At 40.2% G+C, this 20,027-nt stretch overlaps 1 protein-coding gene across 1 annotated transcript in view; it reads right to left on the minus strand.

Annotated features, from left to right (window-relative positions):
- LOC148507692 (ATP-binding cassette sub-family A member 13-like) overlaps positions 1-20,027 on the minus strand; it is a 186,115-nt gene that overhangs the window by 106,913 nt on the left and 59,175 nt on the right. The window contains exons 4-5 of the mRNA XM_088445628.1: positions 18,197-18,306; positions 17,413-17,563 (exon numbers count right to left, since the gene is read on the minus strand). Of these exons, the coding sequence (XP_088301754.1) occupies positions 17,413-17,563; positions 18,197-18,306 (261 nt within the window). The remainder of the gene's footprint in view (positions 1-17,412; positions 17,564-18,196; positions 18,307-20,027) is intronic.

The raw sequence follows: 20,027 nt of genomic DNA on the forward strand, positions 1-20,027 counted from the left end.
ACAGAACCAAACCCTGGACTTTGTACGACTCGGTACACCAAAGTGATTCCAAACGAAGACTTGATTTGACTCTGAACCCCTATGTTCAGGACCCCTAAGTTTGAGTGTGGTTGTATTTCAGGAAAACCGAACCGCACATCTCTAGTTAAAAAGCAATGAAATACTTAACAATAAAAAAAAACTATGTGTGATCCCCCCTAAATCCATAACCAGCCCCGGACCTTTCAGCCTAGTCTGGTGCTGGAGAATCAGATGGAAAACCACGTGTCCCGACTCCCTCAATTTTCTAATAACCAGAACCAGCTGGGGGAGCTTACTCTATAGCAGGGAGACACACAGCATAGGGTTCCTCTGCCATAATGTTAAACTAACCCCAAACTGGTCAGCCTGGGATGGAAATCCTCAGAAAGTCAGGAGCTTAAAAATAAAATAGTGTTCCCCTGCTGAGAAGCAACCAGCTTTCAGCACAGGGCTACTCCCTGCATCCCTGGTGGCATCGAAGTGGGGTTAATAGTGTAAAAATAGATTTATAACATAAATCTTTACAGTGGGACTACAGATCCCAGCAAGCCTGCCCGGCATGCAGACATTTGTGGAACAACTGGCGCCAGCATAACCAGACATTAAGGGCACGATGACATCTGTAAGACCTACTGTAAAAATAAATATTAACATAATGAGACAAAGCAGACAGTATAGGTAGAAGTCCTTTGTTAAAAAAAAACATCATAATCACCAACGCATTGGCTCATATACTCTTGGGTACATGTAGAAGTCCATAGGTCTTCAGAAAATAAAATAAACACAAACCCAATTCCTGCCGGACATACACTGTGGAGTGGTTGGACAATGAATTATGAATTATTTTGTTTCTTATAAAATGTTGATAAAATAATGGGACATATACATATTTAATGCTTTAAATAAACTTTTTTTATTGAACAGCTTTTGCATGCATTAGTTTAGCATATACCTCTGCTAGTACTTGGTTGGGACACCCTTGGCTTTCTTGGCAGCTTTTACTCAGTGTGACATGCTCTGAATGTCTTTCTTAGCTAACTCTTTAATTCTGTCATCATGATGCCAAACCTGGAATCAGTTGTTTAATCAGCTGTCTATTATTTGTGCAGACAATTTCACAGATTGCATCGTTCATCTCCTTCCAAATGTTTTCAATAGGATTCATGTATGTACTATTTCCAGACGAGTCCAAAACATGGATGCCCTTTCTACATATGCACTCTAATACCACCTTTGTCATATGGCATGGTGCCCCATCTTGCATGAATGTTCCATCATTTCCTGGAAACCACTCTCTTATATGGGGGATAAGACAACTGTTAAGAAGCTCAATTTACTGCTTCTTTCTCATCATGCCTTAAACAATCTACAATCTCCCCGGGTCTTGTGCTGAAATAACACTCCACACCATAACCTTCTGTGGATGCTTCACAGTTCACATGATGCACTCAGGAAGGAATTCCTCACAGATCACCATTGAACATATTGGTTGCAAACATCCATAGTCTGTACAGTACTCTCATCAGAAAAGCACACCTATAATTAGCAAATACAGTAAGAGTTATGATTAGTAACTGATCTGTGATGTGAACCAGCCTCCTTTGCATAAAATTGGTAGATATCAGAGCATAATTTTAATGTTGATAAAAAATATATATATTGTAAATAATTACACACCATTAATTCTGACTGGGAAACACATAAGAGACATTAATATTTCATAAAATTAATTTCTTACCTTGGCCCATTCAACCGCAGTCCAAGTTTTATATTTGTTGGCCCATGCTAGGCATTTTTTCCTCATTGCTGATGTCAGATTCTGTTTCTTGACTGGTCTACAAGCTCTAAACCCAAACTCTGCCAGTCGCACTGTTGAAGCCGGATGATTGGCTGAGACCGGATCTTAAGTCAATATCGGGCGACGCCATCTTGTGTTGCCCCTGACAATGCCATATTGCGTCATCAGCACGAAACCTTTGAGTACGATGCTTTATTAGATTATTAGCGTTGTGCGACTACTTTGGTCCCATATATTGTTAAAAGTCCTACCATAACCTATAAGCACATGCGCTGTTTGTCAAAGCATAAAACACATAGACACACCACGCAGACTTTATTGTATATTCTCACACTTACAAATACAATAACTTATAAAAAGGTTCCTCCACATTAAAAGCTTAATATCAGAGGTTTTATTAGCGAATACTTATGTTGTGAAATGTAATGTATACGATATTTAAGGTACATAAGCTAGTGGACATATCATGTTTGGTACCATTCTAAATCACTGTTTATTTGCAGATTTCCGGTTCTACCCGCAAGGAAATTGCATCATGCGTTCGCAGGATATGAATATATGAAATTAGTGGTTAGAATGAAAAGCTGTATGTAGTGTTTTTTACTAGTTTACACCAGTTCTTCGGTGAGAAAACCACACAAAACAACATCTGAGAAACTGGGACATAACCCTAGTGATGCTATATGAACTGTCCAATGACCTGCATTGTACCAGAATGTCCAGGAGCAAGACCCAATGGAAACCTGTTAAGTACTTTCTTTGTTCTGTAAGGTATATAGCTTGCATACTGGTTATAGTACACAGCCATTCTTATTGGGTGACCACAGGCTCCTGGAGTGATGACTGTTTACTGGGACCAGTGCGCACGCATATGTATCGGCTTGTACCTTTTGTATTTAATTGTATTTTGCACTAATTGTGCTAGATCAAAGCTTGTAACTTTTTTTATTGCAATAAGAACTTTTGTGCTTTTGAACCACAATATAAGTCTGGAAAGAAATTATTACTTATATCAGTTGTGTTGCTAAACAGCGATAGTTAGGGTGTATAGATTAAGGGGTATTGATCAATGGGGCTCGCAGTTGATATCACGCTACTGAAATTCGCACATTAGTGAACGGACCTCAATTCCGCACCAAAGGGTGGAAGGCGCCATAAGCAGGTAAGAACGCACTGTGGCCCTGATTCAGAGCCGGACGCTCTGACAGAGTGCTCGCTCTGAATCAAGGCCGTCCCTCCTCCTTTTTGGAGTGGCCTCCTGGCCACTCGCATAGCTGTGGGTGACCACCCACAGCTATAGCAAGTGAACAAAAAGATGGTCGCGATGGTCAAGACAATCGAGACCATCGGGCTTGCAACGAGACCCTTGCGGTAGGGTCTCGCTTCCGCAAGCCCTGGAGTGCTTTTTTCTCTATCAGAGCCAAAAGCACTCCCACTGACATCACTAGTGATGTCAGTGGGGCCAGCCCCAGGCGGTAGGCATTCCCATGGGCGTTCCCATCGACAGCACGCCCCCTTTGGTGCGAGACTCATAATGATGGCTTGGCCGTTGAGTTTCGGGTCTCGTGCATGCGCACGATGGAGCAGCCTCCATCGTGTGCATGCGCACTTTTGCAACATCGACCTGCTTGCGAGCGCTCAGCGCTCGTGAGCGGGTCTGAATCAGGCCCTGTGTTCAAAACCCTGCTACCATTCAGTGTTGTGGAATCGATGTCCTTTATTGTGTGATTTTAAGGGGCGCTGATTAGGAACCTGGGCACATGAGAGAAAGGTCTGTTTCTTTTATTGTCTGTTTGCGCTTTGTGTGTTAGTCACATTATTGTGCATGCGGCTAGTCGCACAATGGCGTAATTTTTTTTTTCGCGCTTTTGTGTATCAGTCACATTATTGTGTATGCGACTAGTTGCACAATAGCGTACATGTGTAGCCGGTAATACTGCTGAGGGTTTAAACAGTCATTTTTGATATATAGTCTTGTTATTTGCATAGCGTGGTTAATTGGTTAAACTCTTTAAATTGCAACTGCCAAATTTAAGTAAAAGTTTTTCTGAGCAGAAAACAAAAGGTGTATGAAAGTGAATGTATGCTTGTAGTCAATAGGTCACTGTCTGTTAGTCCTGGAGTAACTCATTACATGTCTGACGAGGCAGGAAAAACTACTGGGACAGTGTACAGAGCAGGTAAATTGTGGCATGTGGTAGGTTGGCTTTCGTTCGGCCCCTCAGAGTGATCGCAAAATTCATTGATCAGTTAGGTTCTCTGGGCATTGCGATTAGACCACACGGTTGGGTAGACCATGGTTGTGACAGGGGGCATGTGGAGTGAAATCACTGGAAAGGGTAAGCATTATTGGAACAATTACATGCTTCCAGTGGAGAGTAACTCAAAAAGGGAGAGCTAGAATAGTGCTAGGTAGTATTCTGCTCCACGTTGTGCACACTGTCCATAACGACTAGCGGGCTGGTTGTACACAATGGGCAGGAGTGCGTATACATTAGCTCTGAATCGTGTACAAGCGAGCGGTGAAGCTTGGTTGAATTTGCCACAAGCAGGGTAGATTGCAATATGCAGGTATTTTGCTCCTCGTTGTGCAAGCTGACCGAATTGGCTAGCAAGTCGGCAGGCAAAACAGGGGGGAGTGCGTACACGTTGGCTCATAAATTCGTGTACCGGTCGACATTTTCTGAGAGGAGTTTAGCATTTTCCCAGATGGGTGCTAGGCAATCGCTTGTCATGGTCGATGATAGGCTGCTCATGGAAGGCCAGACAGGATTGGCAAGGCATATAATGTATACAAAGTATGGTGCGTATGCAACTGCATACTGTAATGTATGGGTTAAGATTACCGAGGAATGTTTGAAACCTTTCCCTAAAATCGGCAGTTTCAATCTTGAGATGCTAAATAATTTAAAAGATAGAATATGTGTAGTCAAATCCCTGAAAACACACATAAAGTACAATGACTGTTTAAAATTGTGGCAGCATGAGGGAAACACATGGCTGAGTAGCGCGAATGTGCCGCAAAACAGCATTGCGCACGCTATGCAAGGGAGCTCATACGTGATGCAGAACAGTGTCGTGTGCACGCCTCTTGGGAGGGTGCATGCACCACAAGGTAATGCTTCCAATAGCAAAGGGAATAGCGCATGGCCATGACCACCACCTTATGCGGTGGGCGGTGATGGTACAGCCGATAGCAAAATGTATAAAATTGTAACAAGTAATTTGTACTCTGTCCTGAGTAATCTTAAGAAAAATGTGTATGTAGATGATGAACCTGTTGTGTCTGCCATTTCACATGCAATTAATCTGTTAGAGACAGCACTGATACAGGAAAGGGAAGTGACCCCACAAAGTATAGCAGCAGAAGTGATCCCATCTGCTGTAAGGGCCATGGAGATCTGTGAGAACAGTGCAGTATGTAGCAGTAGCAGATTGAACCCCCCAAGTACCAAGGCCAATGTTCCCATAATTAACTCTAACAATAGCAAAGTGGTAGGCGCTCATCTTGTCTGGACAATAACTTTTCCCAATGGGAATCTGAATGGAGATGGTGTAGTTCCCACAAGGGAAGTAACTATGCATTGGACAAGGGCAGAGTAACGTTCTATAATGTCAGATTTCCCTGATCCTAGGAAAGAATTAGCTGTCAGAAGTTTGTTAAGGATTTGGGTAATGCCCACGTGCCAACTAACAAAGTTCGGCAAGTGGTATTAAGGGCATGTCTTCCCTCTAATACCAATGTGAAAAAGTTTATCACATCTTGTGTATTGAATGGAGATGTACCTTTAACTGACAAGGATAATCAGCAGAACATTACATGTATAGTCACACTATTGGCCGTATATTTTCCAGTGGCAGTGAACTGGAGTTAGATCTTCACTAACAGACAGAAGGATAGTGAGTCTGCAGCAGAGTATTTCACCCAAGTACTGCAGACAATCACTCAGTACACTGGGATAGAGGACAGAAAGGATAACACACACCACAGGGAAGTAGATGTCACGGTACTTATGGATGGTCTTAAAGATAGTCTGAAGACCAGGGTTCAAACCTCTCACCCTAACTGGAGAGGGATTACGGTAGACGCTCTCAGGGAATCAGCTATAGAACACAATAAAAACATCCTCAGGAAGAGAGAAACCCAAAGTGAAAAACTAATGGCAGTGAGCATTCAAGCTTTAGATGGAATGTACACCCAGCCACAACATGCATACCACACCCAGCAACAATGCACATATCAACATACCATGCCACAACACCCATACCATACACAGCCACAAACTCTTCATGCACCCCAACTTACACAGCAACAACCTTTTAACATATCTGAATCACGGACATGTTTTAAATGTAACCAACAGGGACATTTAATAAAGTTTTGTAAAGCAAAGTCTAGACCACCTAAACTGGGAGCACCTAGGTACTTACAGAAAGGGCACCCCCAGGCATCAGGAAACTTCCAGTAATCTCCTGCCCACATTGTGGCAGTGAATGCTCTGTTAGAGAGAGACAGTCAGCGCTAGGGGTTAGGTCATTCCTGTAGTCTACAGCCAGTCAGGTTAACTGAGAGTACTAGGGAAGAACCTACAATGACAGTAGATATAGCTGGTACTAAACACTCTTTTCTTGTAGATACTGGGGCGACCAGATCAGTGTTAAATTCTCCAACTAATTTACAGGTGACCAACAAGACAGTATCAGCAATGGGAGTAACGGGTAAAGTGCAGCATTATCCTTTATCCAAATCTGCAGAGGTAACTATTGGTCCACTGCATACCAAGCATTCTTTTCTCCTGGCAGTGGCGACTCCTACTAACCTGCTGGGAAGGGATTTGTTATGTAAAATGGGATGTGTCATTTATTGTGCCCCTGATGGTATATTTCTAGATATCCCAGAGAGAGTTGAGCATGAAGTAAGGGATATATTGGACAGTCCACAAAGGTTAATGCATCACTATACCATTTTAGAGCAAAGTCCATCTCAGGTAAAAGAGATGTTATCTGAATTACCCGGTTCCCTTTGGACTAAAGATGGACAGGACACTGGATTAATGGCTAACATAGCTCCTGTAATGGTTAGCTTAAAAGGTGGAAGACAGGCTCCTAAAATCCCTCAGTAGCATTTAAAGCCAGAGGTGGAGCTAGAGGTGTATCCTATAATTGAGAGATTGCATCAACAGGGGATTTTAGTCCATATAGCAAGTGTAGCTAACAGTCCCATCTTTCCAGTGAAGAAGGCTGGGGGTAGGGGTTATAGGTTAGTACAGGACCTTATGGGTGTAAATAAAGTAGTCCAGAGCCAATTCCTGTAGTACCCAATCCAGCTGTCATCCTTATGCAGATTCCACCATCTGCAACCCATTTTACTGTCATTGACCTCTGCTTTCTTCTCTGTCCCTCTTCACCCTGATTGTCAGTATCTCTTTGCATTCACCTAAAGGGGAGTACAATATACATGGACATGATTGCCCCAGGGTTTCATAGATAGCCCCAGTATTTTCTCTCAAACCTTACACAACTGTTTGCAATCTTTTCAACCAGGCAATGAATCTATTCTAATCCAATATGTAAACAATTTATTGTTGTGTTCTGATTTGTTTATCTTATGTTTAAATGATACTAAACTATTGTTGCTTCATCTCTCACAGACAGGGCACAGGATTGCTAAGGACAAATTACAGCCATGCCAGACTAAGGATAAATACTTGGGACACTGTCTAACCCAGAGCCTACGACATTTGACAACCGACAGAATACAGGCCATACAGATCATGACACTGCCACAGAACCAACAGCAATTCCGTACCTTCTTGGGAATGTGTGAATACTGCAGAATTTGGATCCCAGGTTTTTCTATTTTGGCTTTACCATTGCAGGACATAGTTTCTTCCTCAAAACCTGATCGTGTCATACACACTGAGGAGACAGAGCAGGCTTTCCTTAACCCTAAGGACAGTCTGACAAGAGCACCTGCATTGGGAATACCTGATTACGAAAAACCTTTTGATTTATATTGTACAGAGGCTGATGGCTGCACAGCAGGTGTCCTAACACAAAAACATGTTGATGCTAGTTGACCTGTAGCATACTACAGTGCACAATTGGACACTGTAGCAAGATCACTCCCATCATGTTTAAGAAGTGTAGCAGCAACTGTTCTTTTTTGGTCAGTAAGAGTGAGGATGTAGAATTAGGCCATGATATGATTGTGTTTACACCCCATGCTGTATCTGCTTTGCTGAATTCTACCCAAACCAGACATGTTTCCTCAGCTAGGTTCACAAAATGGGAACTAGCTCTAATAGCACCTGCAAATATCACCAATGAACGGTGCAGTATGTTAAACCCAGCAACATATACCGTATGTGCCTCAGGATGCACAAAGGGTGGAGAGAGGTGAGTCGCTGGTGGAAGGTGAGTTTTGCAGGTATACTGATGCACATGATTGTATGGAATATTTGAATCAGACCTCTACTGCAAGACCTGATATACGTGATACACCATTAGAAAATGTAGATGTGACATTATACACGGAAGGGAGTTGTCATAGACAAACTAACACAGGATAATTATGCACAGGTTATGCTGTTGTAGATGACGATGATATAGTACAAGCTGAACCACTTGGTCCACCTCATTCAGCACACGAGGCTGAACTGGTGGCATTAAGGAAAGTGTGTGAACTGGCAGAAGGTAAGTCAGCTAATATCTACACTGACTCTAGGTATGCCTTTGGGGTAGTCCACGATTTTGGTGCTCTTTGGCATCTTCGAAATTTTATGACAGCAGAAGGCACACCAGTTGCACACTCACACCACATAAAGGGACTCTTGACAGCAATCCAACTACTAAAGGCAGTAGCTGTCATCAAATGTAAAGCCCATACATGTGAAGAAGACCCGGTGTCACTGGGCAATAACAGAGCAGACAAAGCTGCCAAATGGGCAGCAGGGTTAAGAGTTAACATACCAGTTAATCAAATAATGTTTTTTCAGGCAATTGATATGCAGAAGATAATTTAGATGCAAAATTTGTGTTCCATTCAGGAAAAGGCAGTCTGGAGATCAAAGAGATGTGGGCAAGAGTACTCTGGACTCTGGAGAGATGGAAAAGGTAAGCCGGTGGCCCCCAAGGCAAACTACCCATGCCTGGCAGAGGCAGCACATGGTCTGACTCACCTAGGTAAACAAGGTATGTGCAAGTTGGTCATAGCATATTGGTGTGTACCAGGCTTTTCTTCTCAAGCTGAGTAAAGAGCAATGTGCTGCCTGACCTGCTTGATTAAGAATGTCAGGAAGACAATACCAACTGAACCATCCCACATCCGTCTGTCAGATGGACTTTTTCAGGTAATACAAATTGATTTCATCCAATTACCACCCTGCAAGAATCTCGAGTATGTATTAATTTGTACAGATGAGTTTTCTAATTGGGTTGAGGCAGATCCAGCTGCCACTAATACTGCTGCATTTACTGTTAAAACATTGTTCAGGAATTTGTATGCAGATACAGTGTCCCTAGAATTATTGAAAGTGATAGGGGTACCCATTTCACTGGTGATGTCTTCCAGAACATGTGTAAGTTAATGGGTATTAATAGTAGGCTTCACACCCCTTACCAACCGCAAGCCGGTGCCAAGGTGGAGAGGATGAATGGTACTATTAAAAACAAACTAAGATCATGGCTGAAACTGGATTAGGTTGGCCAGAAGCATTACCGGTAGTCCTTCATAGCATCAGGACAACTCCTGAGACCCCCTATTAATTTGTCCCCCTTTGAGATACTGTTTGGGAGACAACCTCATCTGATTGTAAGTCCACAGGAATATTTGAAGAGTGACAATGAGGTTACTGTGAAGTATCTTATAACAATGAGTAAACAGTTGAAACAGCAGCAGCAGAAATTGTTGTCACCTGATATGCCAGAAACAAACTGTCATGATGATGAACCTGGAGAATTTGTTCTGATCAGAAATTTCTTACATTCAGGTTGTCTGACAGATCAGTGGGAAGGTCCATATCAAGTGTTGCTGACAAGTATGACATCCTTGGAAGTTGCAGAGAGAGATACCTGGGTCCATTCCACTCACTGCTGAAAGGTCAACCAACCGGTGAAGACACAAGGCGGAGCCAAGGCAGATAATGCAGACCTGTCAATTGCGAGCTTGTTCGGGGAGATTTAAAGACTGCAGGGAGATACCTGAGCAAGGGAAATTTACAAGCCATTATTCCAGCAATGGAGTGCTGGCTGGGGTTGCGTTCCTATTTTCTTCCAGAGTTCTCATCCTTGTTTGGTTCAGGATGTCTTGTTTCTGTAATGGTGGACAGATGATGGAGGGAGAGGTCGATGGTGATAACGATGGAGTGGAGTCGGGAGATGGAGCAATACATTCACCAGGGCGGTATCTGACCAAACTCAGTACAGTAGTTAAGAGATCTGTCATTCTAGAAACTTGGAGTCAGTGTGAAGGTCTATTGTCTGAGGAATACTGTATGTGTGCAAACTGTGGATCTCTAATTGATGAAAAGTGCATCCAGTGATGCCAGTCCAAGAGTAACCTGTATTTGGGTGAGCATCCTTTAGAGGATTACCATTCCTTAGTGGATAAGGTTTTAAACCAGACTGATTGTTGGGCTTGCACTCATGTGCCTCAGGGACAACATTATGTAGGTTTAGTACCATTCTCTTTAAATGTCTCTGAGGTTATTGGATTACATAAGGGGAAAATGCTGGACGGGAAGTTTGTTAAGTCCAAACCTCCAAATTTTAAGCTTCACCCGTACCAGGTAGATAGAACTCTCTTATGTTTTAATTTCATCAATTCCAATAATCCAGGAAACTGGGAGGTGACCAGAACAATCAGACAATGACCTTCTTACTCAGAGCTGATAATGGACCACTAGATGATAAACTTGTACATAACATTACTTACAGTGGGAGATACTTCTGGTATACTCGTATTCCCATCAAGGAGATTGTTGGTAGGGTACCAGTAGTGTACTGTGCAGATATTATACAATCAGAGACCTGTATTAGCCAAATGGAAGAACCTGGGATAGGATCCTTTGCCAGAGAAATGTGTTTAATGATAATGATGCATTATATGCCCTACATACTCCCAGATGATGTGTATTATATATGTGGAAGGAAAGCGTACAAGTGGTTCACTCTGAGTTCAGAAGGTTTATGTTATTTGGGAAGGGTACTCCCAGAGGTTATGACCCTTACACATGGTGAAATGCTTGGTATTCATAAAAACACACCATCACCATATCTTCATAAACAGTATGAACATAGAGACAAAATAAATATCATACCTGGTAATGTACATATAGCCACAAATTTGATTAGCGAAACAACTGGCTTCCAAATTTTTTTAGCATTAGATCCCACCAGGATTGCTCGGGGTACTTTAAATTTTAGATACATTCAAGATCTTGCTAAATTAATAGATAATATCACTGAGATGTATGATGACACGTTCAGGTACACAGGTCAAGAGCAACAGGTCTATAAGAAAGAACTTGAGCAAAATAGACTAGTGTTAAATTATTTAACAGCTGTCACTGGTGGATACTGTGTAACTCTGGCCACCCAAATTGGTGTCAAGTGTTGCACTTATATCACAAATAATACTAGTGATCCAAAAGAGGTGATAGATGGATAGATGAGATTCTGCAGCTGAAATGGGAATTTTGAACCATAATGCCTCATTAACTGAGGTAGAGGAAATGGTAGAAGAGTGGTTCTCGTGGTTGAACCCTGTAAAATGGTTCTCCAGTGTAGGAGAGTGGGTCCAGGAAATAGTTGCTAACTTAGGAAAGCTCTTGATCCTCATAGTGTTTGTCATCTTAGTAATTGGCATATGTGTCAGATATGTTCCTACTGCATTGAAGTGTGGAAAAAGTAAGGTAACCCGGGAGAATGAAAATTATGATGGTGGTTAGCAGTGAATTCCAAGGTAAAAAAAGAACTGCATTATAATCCTGAACTAGAATGTACCATCAGATGATGTATAGATTTAGACATTCATGAAATGTGTTATTAAATGTTATATTTAAAAAATCTTAAATAATGTAAGTCCCTATCCCCTTCAATACTTCCTTTATAGGTTAGGTGCATCCCCACATCTTTCCAATGATCTTCCAAGATCTGCGGTGTGCGCATAAGGGTAGTTTTATGTCCCTCCCAGGGACACATTATTGATGGTTTAAAGACTGAATTGTGCCATCCCATAATATAACATTAAATAATATTTTGTGGTGTATGACTAAAATAGATTAAAGACAGTAGGTGATAGCATATTGTTTGCTATCAAAGGGTGGACTGTCAAAGCCGGAAGATTGGCTGAGACCAGATCTTAAGTCAATATTGGGCGACACCATCTTGTGTTGCCCCTGACGACGCCATCTTGTAAAACAGTTTATATACATACAGTATAATACTGAAAAAATAAATATACTGTAAATATTGAGATCAATCTTTTATTTTGTTTTCTGAGTTAGCAATACATGATATTTTTGTTTCCAGTTTATAGGTGGCAAGATTTTATAAGGTAAAATGAAAGGAAAAAAAATTGGGAATGCCACTAGTAAACCTCTGGCAAACCTCCCTTGTGCCTCCTTAAAATTTTCACCACTTAAGTGGTCCATATTGGTCTGTGTGGATGAGCAGAATATAGTTGGGGTAAAAACTATACATAGATTGAGATTTTGTCCCAATCAGAATAGCCTGCACTTGAAGAAAGAAGTAATAACCATCACACCAATGTACAGTCAGGTGCATACATTTTGGGACATTGACAGAATTTTCATATTTTGGCCTCTATTCACCACCACAATGGCTTTGAAATGAAACAAGCAAGATGTGCTTTAACGGCAGACTTTCAGATTTAATTTGAGGGTAATTACATCCAAATCAGGTGAACGGTGTAGGAATTACAACGGTTTCTATATGTGCCTCCCACTTTTTAAGGGGCCAAAAGTAATGTGACTATCAACTCAAAAGCTATTTCATGGACAGGTGTGGGCTATTCCCTCGTTATTTCATTATCAATTAATCAGGTAAAAGGTCTGGAGTTGATTCTAGGTGTGACATTTGCATTTGGAATCAGTTGCTCTCGACTCTCAATATGAGATCCAAAGAGCTGTCACTATCAGTGAAGCAAGCCATCATTAGGCTGAAAAATCAAAACAAACCCATCAGAGAGATAGCAAAAACATTAGGTGTGGCCAAATCAACTGTTTGGAACATTCTTAAAAAGAAAGAACGCACCGGAGAGCTCACCAACAACACTCAGCAACACCAAAAGACCCGGAAGACCACGGAAAACAACTGTGGTGGATGACAGAAGAATTATTTCCCTAGTGAAGAAAAACCCCTTCACAACAGTTGGCCAAATCAAGAACACTCTCCTGGAGGTAGGTGTATATGTGTCAAAGTCAACAATCAAGAGAACACTTCACAAGAGTGAATATAGAGGGTTCACCGCAAGATGTAAACCATTGGTGAGCCACAAAAACAGGAAGACCAGATTAGAGTTTGCCAAACAACATCTAAAAAAGCCATTACAGTTCTGGAACAACATTCTATGGACAGATGAGACAAAGATCAACTTGTACCAGAGTGATGGGAAGAGAAGAGTATAGAGAAGGAAAGGAACTGCTCATGATTCAAAACAAACCACCTCATCAGTGAAGCTTGGTGGTGGTAGTGTCATGGCGTGGGCATGTATGGCTGCCAATGGAACTGGTTCCCTTGTATTTATTGATGATGTGACTGCTGACAAAGGCAGTAGAGTGAATTCTGAAGTGTTTCGGGCAATATTATATGCTCATATGCAGTCAAATGCTTCAGAACTCATTGGACGGCGCTTCACAGTGCAGATGGACAATGATCCAAAGCATACTGCAAAAGCAACCAAAGAGTTTTTTAAGGCTAAAAAGTGGAATGTTATGCAGTGGCTAAGTCAATCACCTGACCTGAATCCGATTGAGCATGCATTTCACTTGATGAAGATAAAACTGACGGGAAAATGCCCCAAGAACAAGCAGGAACTGAAGACATTTGCAGTAGAGGCCTGGCAGAGCATCACCAGGGATGAAACCCAGTATCTGGTGATGTCTATGCATTCCAGACTTCAGGCTGTAATTGCCTGCAAAGGATTTGCATCAAAGTATTAAAAAGTGAAAGTTCGATTTAGGATTGTTTAGTTTGTCCCATTACTTTTGGCCCCTTAAAAAGTGGGAGGCACATATAGAAACCGTTGTAATTCCTACACTGTTCACCTGATTTGGATGTAATTACCCTCAAATTAAATCTGAAAGTCTGCAGTTAAAGCACATCTTCTTTGTTCATTTCTAAGCCATTGTGGTGGTAAATAGAGGCCAAAATATGAAAATTCTGTCAATGTCCCAATATTTATGCACCTGACTGTACTTGACAAAAACAAAATGCAATCTACGTGTTTGTAATTTGTTAAATACATTCTCCTAAACAGTACTTGTACATTAACTTTTGTATTTTAGAAACATGTTTTGCCAAATGTAATAGGGTGAGAGTTTAGGATATGTGAGAGTTTCGCAGTAAACTCTCACACTTATTAAACATGGCCAATGTAATAGAGTCCGTGAACATGCAAACTCGCATGTTTTTAGTCTAAAAAATCTCTCACGATTTAAACTCTCATCCATATTTTTTCCCAAGGTCAACCAATGTGAGAGTTTACTGCTAAACTCTCACATTTTCTAAACTCTCACCCTATTACATTTGGCCTGTTCTTCTCTTAAATAATGTTTTTCATTGCAAATGAGGCAATACTGTTCTATTTACTCCTTTCTGTGAGAGTAATGTGCTTTACCATATTAGTTGTTTTATGCCAATAGGGAGCTTCCTATTTTTCACTAACCAACACTAGGCTGAACCAGACCCATTAATGCTACATGGACCAAAGAGGACATGTTCTAATGATTTGTAAGTAATAAACTGCTAAATTAGGGGTGCAGGGCAGTTTATTTAGTAAAAGAAATACCACATTTGGTGTGTATCTCATCTTTTTTTTTCTTTCACAGGTGGACTACAGGTGCTAGTGGGTATATAGGCACTTGTGGATCTTCAAGTGCTATCATGTCCTGGCAGTCTATCTGGGACCTATAGTCCACCGGTAAAGAACAACATTATTATTAAATTAATAAAAAATTACCTCCATACACACAGCACCAGTGGTACAGAGAACCCAGGGTTGGATTTTCTTTAGGAGAGGGGACATTTCTGGAGGGATCCTCTTCCATAGGAATTTCAGCCCTGGGATTACCAATCAATGGCTGGTTGACATTATGGTAGACATTATTGTTGACATTATGGCTGCGAGACCCCATGCTGTGTGCCTCCCTACAATAGAGTTACCAACCCAGAGTTACTAGTTTATTACATTTTTGTTTGCATGAAAACCTGCACAGATCCTATTGATCTGTACAGTGTTTTAAGGCCATGGCAGATTTTTTCTCTTTGGTTTGTCACTGAGTTTGTTGCAGGATGGGAATCAATGGCAGAATTGCAATCACAGTTAAAATCGATGCATTGTAAATACTGTATTTTAACAAAGACTGGTACTTTCTGTCCTATTTTGTATTCATATTTTTTTATATGGGGAAACTTATTTACTGTATGCATTTTTAACCACAAAATAGTAATGTGTATAAAATTCTGTTATTTACTTTGCATTTATACTTTACACAATTTCACAACATATTTTTGACAGTAATGACAACCTACATCATTAGTGTGGATAATTAAGAAAAAATAGTACAGTAGGAAACACATTCTGCCTGTCTCTACTATATGTTTTGTTATTTGTATTCTCTTGACTTAATGATGCACATTGGCAAAACCCCTCTTTTACTACATATGTCTCCATAAACTAGGAGTGTACCCTGGTTTAGGGGGTGGAAAATGAACAAATCATTTGTTCATTTATGGAGAAGTATAAGATCAAGTCAAAGACCATCCTTCTACTGTTTTATACAAGGACGTAAGTTCATAACAGGAGATCCAAGGTGAGATACACCCCAATCCCAGCAGCACACACTCCCTCCAATCCAAATTCACTATCAACGCCGAAGCAGCACAGACTTACATACTCTCATCCCCTTGTATTCACTTCCAACACCCCAGCAGCACACAGACACACACTATTACCATCTCTACATTCACTTCCAACAGCCATGCAGCACCCAGTCACATACTCAGCTCCCTCCGCATTCACTTTAAAAAACCCCAGCAGCACCCAGACACACACCCACCCCTATGCATTTACTACTAATACCCAAGAAGCACCCACATTCTCCCCCCTGCACTCACTACCAACACTACAGCAGCACCCAGAGACACTCTCCCCACCCCCCTGCATTCTTTACTAATATCTTAGCACCACCCAGACACACAAAATCTCCTCCTTGCATTCACTGACAATACAGCAGCAGCACCGAAACTCATATTCCTCCCCCATTTAACGACCAACGCCCCAGCACACAAACACTACCTGTTGCTGGTCTTCCATTTTTGCTATTTGCTGCTCCCACAGCAACAGCAGAAGAGGCATGAGGGATGAGGGATAAGAACCAGCCTTTGTCCTGCCCCTTTTATGTACATTGGTGTGATTTCCTTGCTGGAGATCTTTCCTTAGAGACTGGACTCCAGGGTGGCGGGCATGTGTGAGGGAGGACCATAGCAAATGCCCCCTGCACTCCCTGTTTATTCATGCACTAAGGTGCATAAAGCAGAACCTTAAGCAATAGAGGTCAGGGTGCCCCCTTCAGGGCTAGCACCCAGAAGCAACTGCTTTTGCATTGTCTCATGTATTTCTGCAACAGGTTTTATAATTCCTTCTTTGATTAGATACAATTTGTATTTAAAGATACTGCTTGCCTTAGCAATATTTATGGTTTAAATGAATCGTGATAGTAAAAAGACATCAAGATTTGCCTTTATTTACATCTGTCTCTTTTGCATGTTTGAAACTTTTTCCAGTGGTCAAAGTAATAATAGAAATAGTCTTATCTACTGAAGTTCAACTGAAAAGTGTAAAATACATCACATTGAAAGTATAGAATAAGAATGTTTTCCTATAGCTGAGATATTATGTAAAGTGGAAAAAGCTGTGTGTCCATCTTCACAGTAAGGGATACTGCTAAAACTGTTCCCTTTCAACCCCTTTAAATCATTCCAGTGATATTAATGCAAAAAATAGATATAATTTTGAACTGCTTCATAAATCTACGCACCTTTTTGTGCCTCCTCTTTTCTTAACAATGAAGGTTCTCACACCGCAAAACGTATTGTTCCCCCATGACAATCTACTGTATTCACAGATAGCTTCTCTCTTGTCATATTAAAATCATGCAGTAAAATTACTGATACGAGTATTCCACACTTTTGCAAAATTCCATAAAGGATATACTAGTTACCATTTATGATCGCTATTATAACTGTAGTTAGCCTCAGGATTTACAATAAATAGTAAGTCTATTAACTCATTGTCATTTTAATCTTTTGTCCATAATATAAAATGTAATCTAAAAACAGATTCTTACCTCTTGTATATGTTTGTTTGAAATGCCTCGAAGCTTACAATAATAATGAAGATGCTCCCATCCTGTCAGAAGATTATCTAAAACATCTTTCTGAGGGCAGTATCCTATTATTACATCTTCAGTAAATGCAGAAAGGATGTTTACTTCATTCCTATATTGTGAAGCAGATTGGACATGCTTTAGTACCCTCTTCTACAATTTTTTAAAAAACACTCTTGTACTGTATGTTGTTTCTAATGTATACAGAAAAACTAAGTGCATTGCAGACATAAGATCACCCTCATTACTTTCAAAAAGAATTCTGAACTGTATTGCCGGTGTGCTTTAAACAAGCCACAATCCTATAAAATTGGATTATATTCTAAATGTATTTTGTTACAGTTATGTACTTTTGGAATATTGTTATTAAAAGTAGTAAGCGATTTTGAGGACAGGATATAATGATTATGAGTTTTGATACAGATTGGTCACATGAGGAGAGATGTATCACACCTTCAAAAGAGATAAAGTGTAGAAGTTGCCCAACTAATAAAATTCTACCTATCATTTGGATTGCACTAGATAAGTGATAGCTTGAAGCTGCTTGGTTGCTATGACGTCTCCACTTTATCTCTTTTTAAGGTTTGATACATCTCAATAAGGGAGACTTGCTGTGTTATCCAATAATTCTGATTTCATTCAATCTACCATCTGGAAACAAATGTAGAAAAAAAACTGTTTACCTTATTTTTAAATTCAGAATAATAAACATTACAAAGTATTCATATGTTTTCAGTATAGTTACCCTTTGGAAGTCTTTACCACCACTCGTCCATATGTCTGATTAACTTCACCTACAAGTATTTTAAAAATGGTGCTTTTTCCTGCACCATTCAAGCCAAGGAGACCAAAGCACTAGAAAGTATTGAAAAGGAGAAAATAAAAAACATAAGAAAACATTACATGTCATATAAAGTTCAGTACAAAAAATATCATATATTTGTCACGCTACAACTATTATTTTATCATTTAGGCTACTGTAGGTACAGATGTGTTAACTTTGCTAAATCTCGCCAAAGATCCCTCCATCTCATTCCACAGAGATGGATACAGTACCGCCCAATGTTATTGGCTTTTCTCCAAACTGCAATGCATAGCACAAACCCAAGGTGGCCAGTGTATATCTGGATATCTCCACTCTCTCTGTGTTATTAGTACTGTAACACAGTGACAAATGCAATTAAGGATGTGGAATCCTTGAAGCCTGGGCAGTCCATACTGTTGTGCGGATGTAGTTATTTGTAATTTTGTTCTTTTAAATTCTGCATGTATTTTACGTGTTTTCACAAATGACTCAGATGTCATATTTTCAAATTTTTCACTAATTATTTCTATACCGTATTTACTGCAGTCATAGGGGTAAATTTACTAAAGTCAGAGTTTTTAGGAGTGGAGATGTTGACCATAGCAATCAATCAGATTCTACTTATCATTTAATTTGCACCTTCTAGAAGATAATAGCTAAAATCTTATTGGCTGCTATTGGCAACATCTCCACTTCTAATAATTCTTTATATGCAAATAAAATGTTAGCATAACTAAGCATTATGTATGCCAAATGGGGAGCTCCTACAAACTCATAACTGCAGTACTTCAGTACTAGGTGCAGTAAATATGCTGATCCAAAGGCCAAAGATGAATAAGAGTTGTGTATACAGTAAAGATAGTATATGCAGCATGTGCATTCATACTGACTTTTTTTGTTGCAAACATGCTCCACACCTAAGACAAGAGTAATCTTATTGTCTGCTGTAAACTAAGGTGACAGATATTGTAGTCACATAGAATATTTTTATCACTTCTCTAATTGTTTGTAAATTATTTAGGTCATTTTAATTCTTTCACATTTCATTAACACTTATTGATTTATCCTTACACATCTATCCTTTACACTTCACTATCACCTTTTTTCCCCTTTTCGTGTGATGCCCTAGGGATGGTCCTTGGCTAGAATTTTTTGTGGTGACTTGATTCTTGGACGTGAACCCCTTAATGTTAGGGATGCCAGTATAGAGGAGCCTTGATAATTGGCCTGGCGCTTATTCATATATTTGCAAATGTATGTAACTAATACCTCTGAATCTCTATTATTATGTAGGATTTAAGTATTTTTGATTTTGCTACAGTGTGCTGGAGGGAAAATCCTTTTTTTCTGTGCTCAGTGTAAACCCCACCCTTTACAAGCACCTGTGGTATGTCAATAAGCTGATTTGAGCAACTACCATATTTTTTGTTTGCAGTTTGGAGAGGCATGAAGGGAGTCAGCATTAGGAGGAGGTGCTGATCCTTATAGTGCCATAAGGGTTTTTTTGGGGTTACCTCCAAGGTAAGTTAGCTCTCAGCTCATACATGTGCTGTTATCATGCAGTACACTAATTTGTAATTATATGACCCAGAGTGGGTGCTACTATTATGTAGCAATAATTATTTTGGGGGGAGCGTTTGGGAGTGGGGCCCCCGCGGTTGTTCTGGCTGGACCTTTCTCATGGCATCACCACTTAATTAACATAGAATATTTTTATCACTTCTCTAATTGTTTGTATATTATTTATATAATTTTAATTCTTTCACATTTC

The sequence above is a fragment of the Taudactylus pleione genome, unplaced genomic scaffold (assembly GCF_031769625.1).
Source record: "Taudactylus pleione unplaced genomic scaffold, aTauple2 ptg000386l, whole genome shotgun sequence".
NCBI lineage: Eukaryota > Metazoa > Chordata > Amphibia > Anura > Myobatrachidae > Taudactylus > Taudactylus pleione.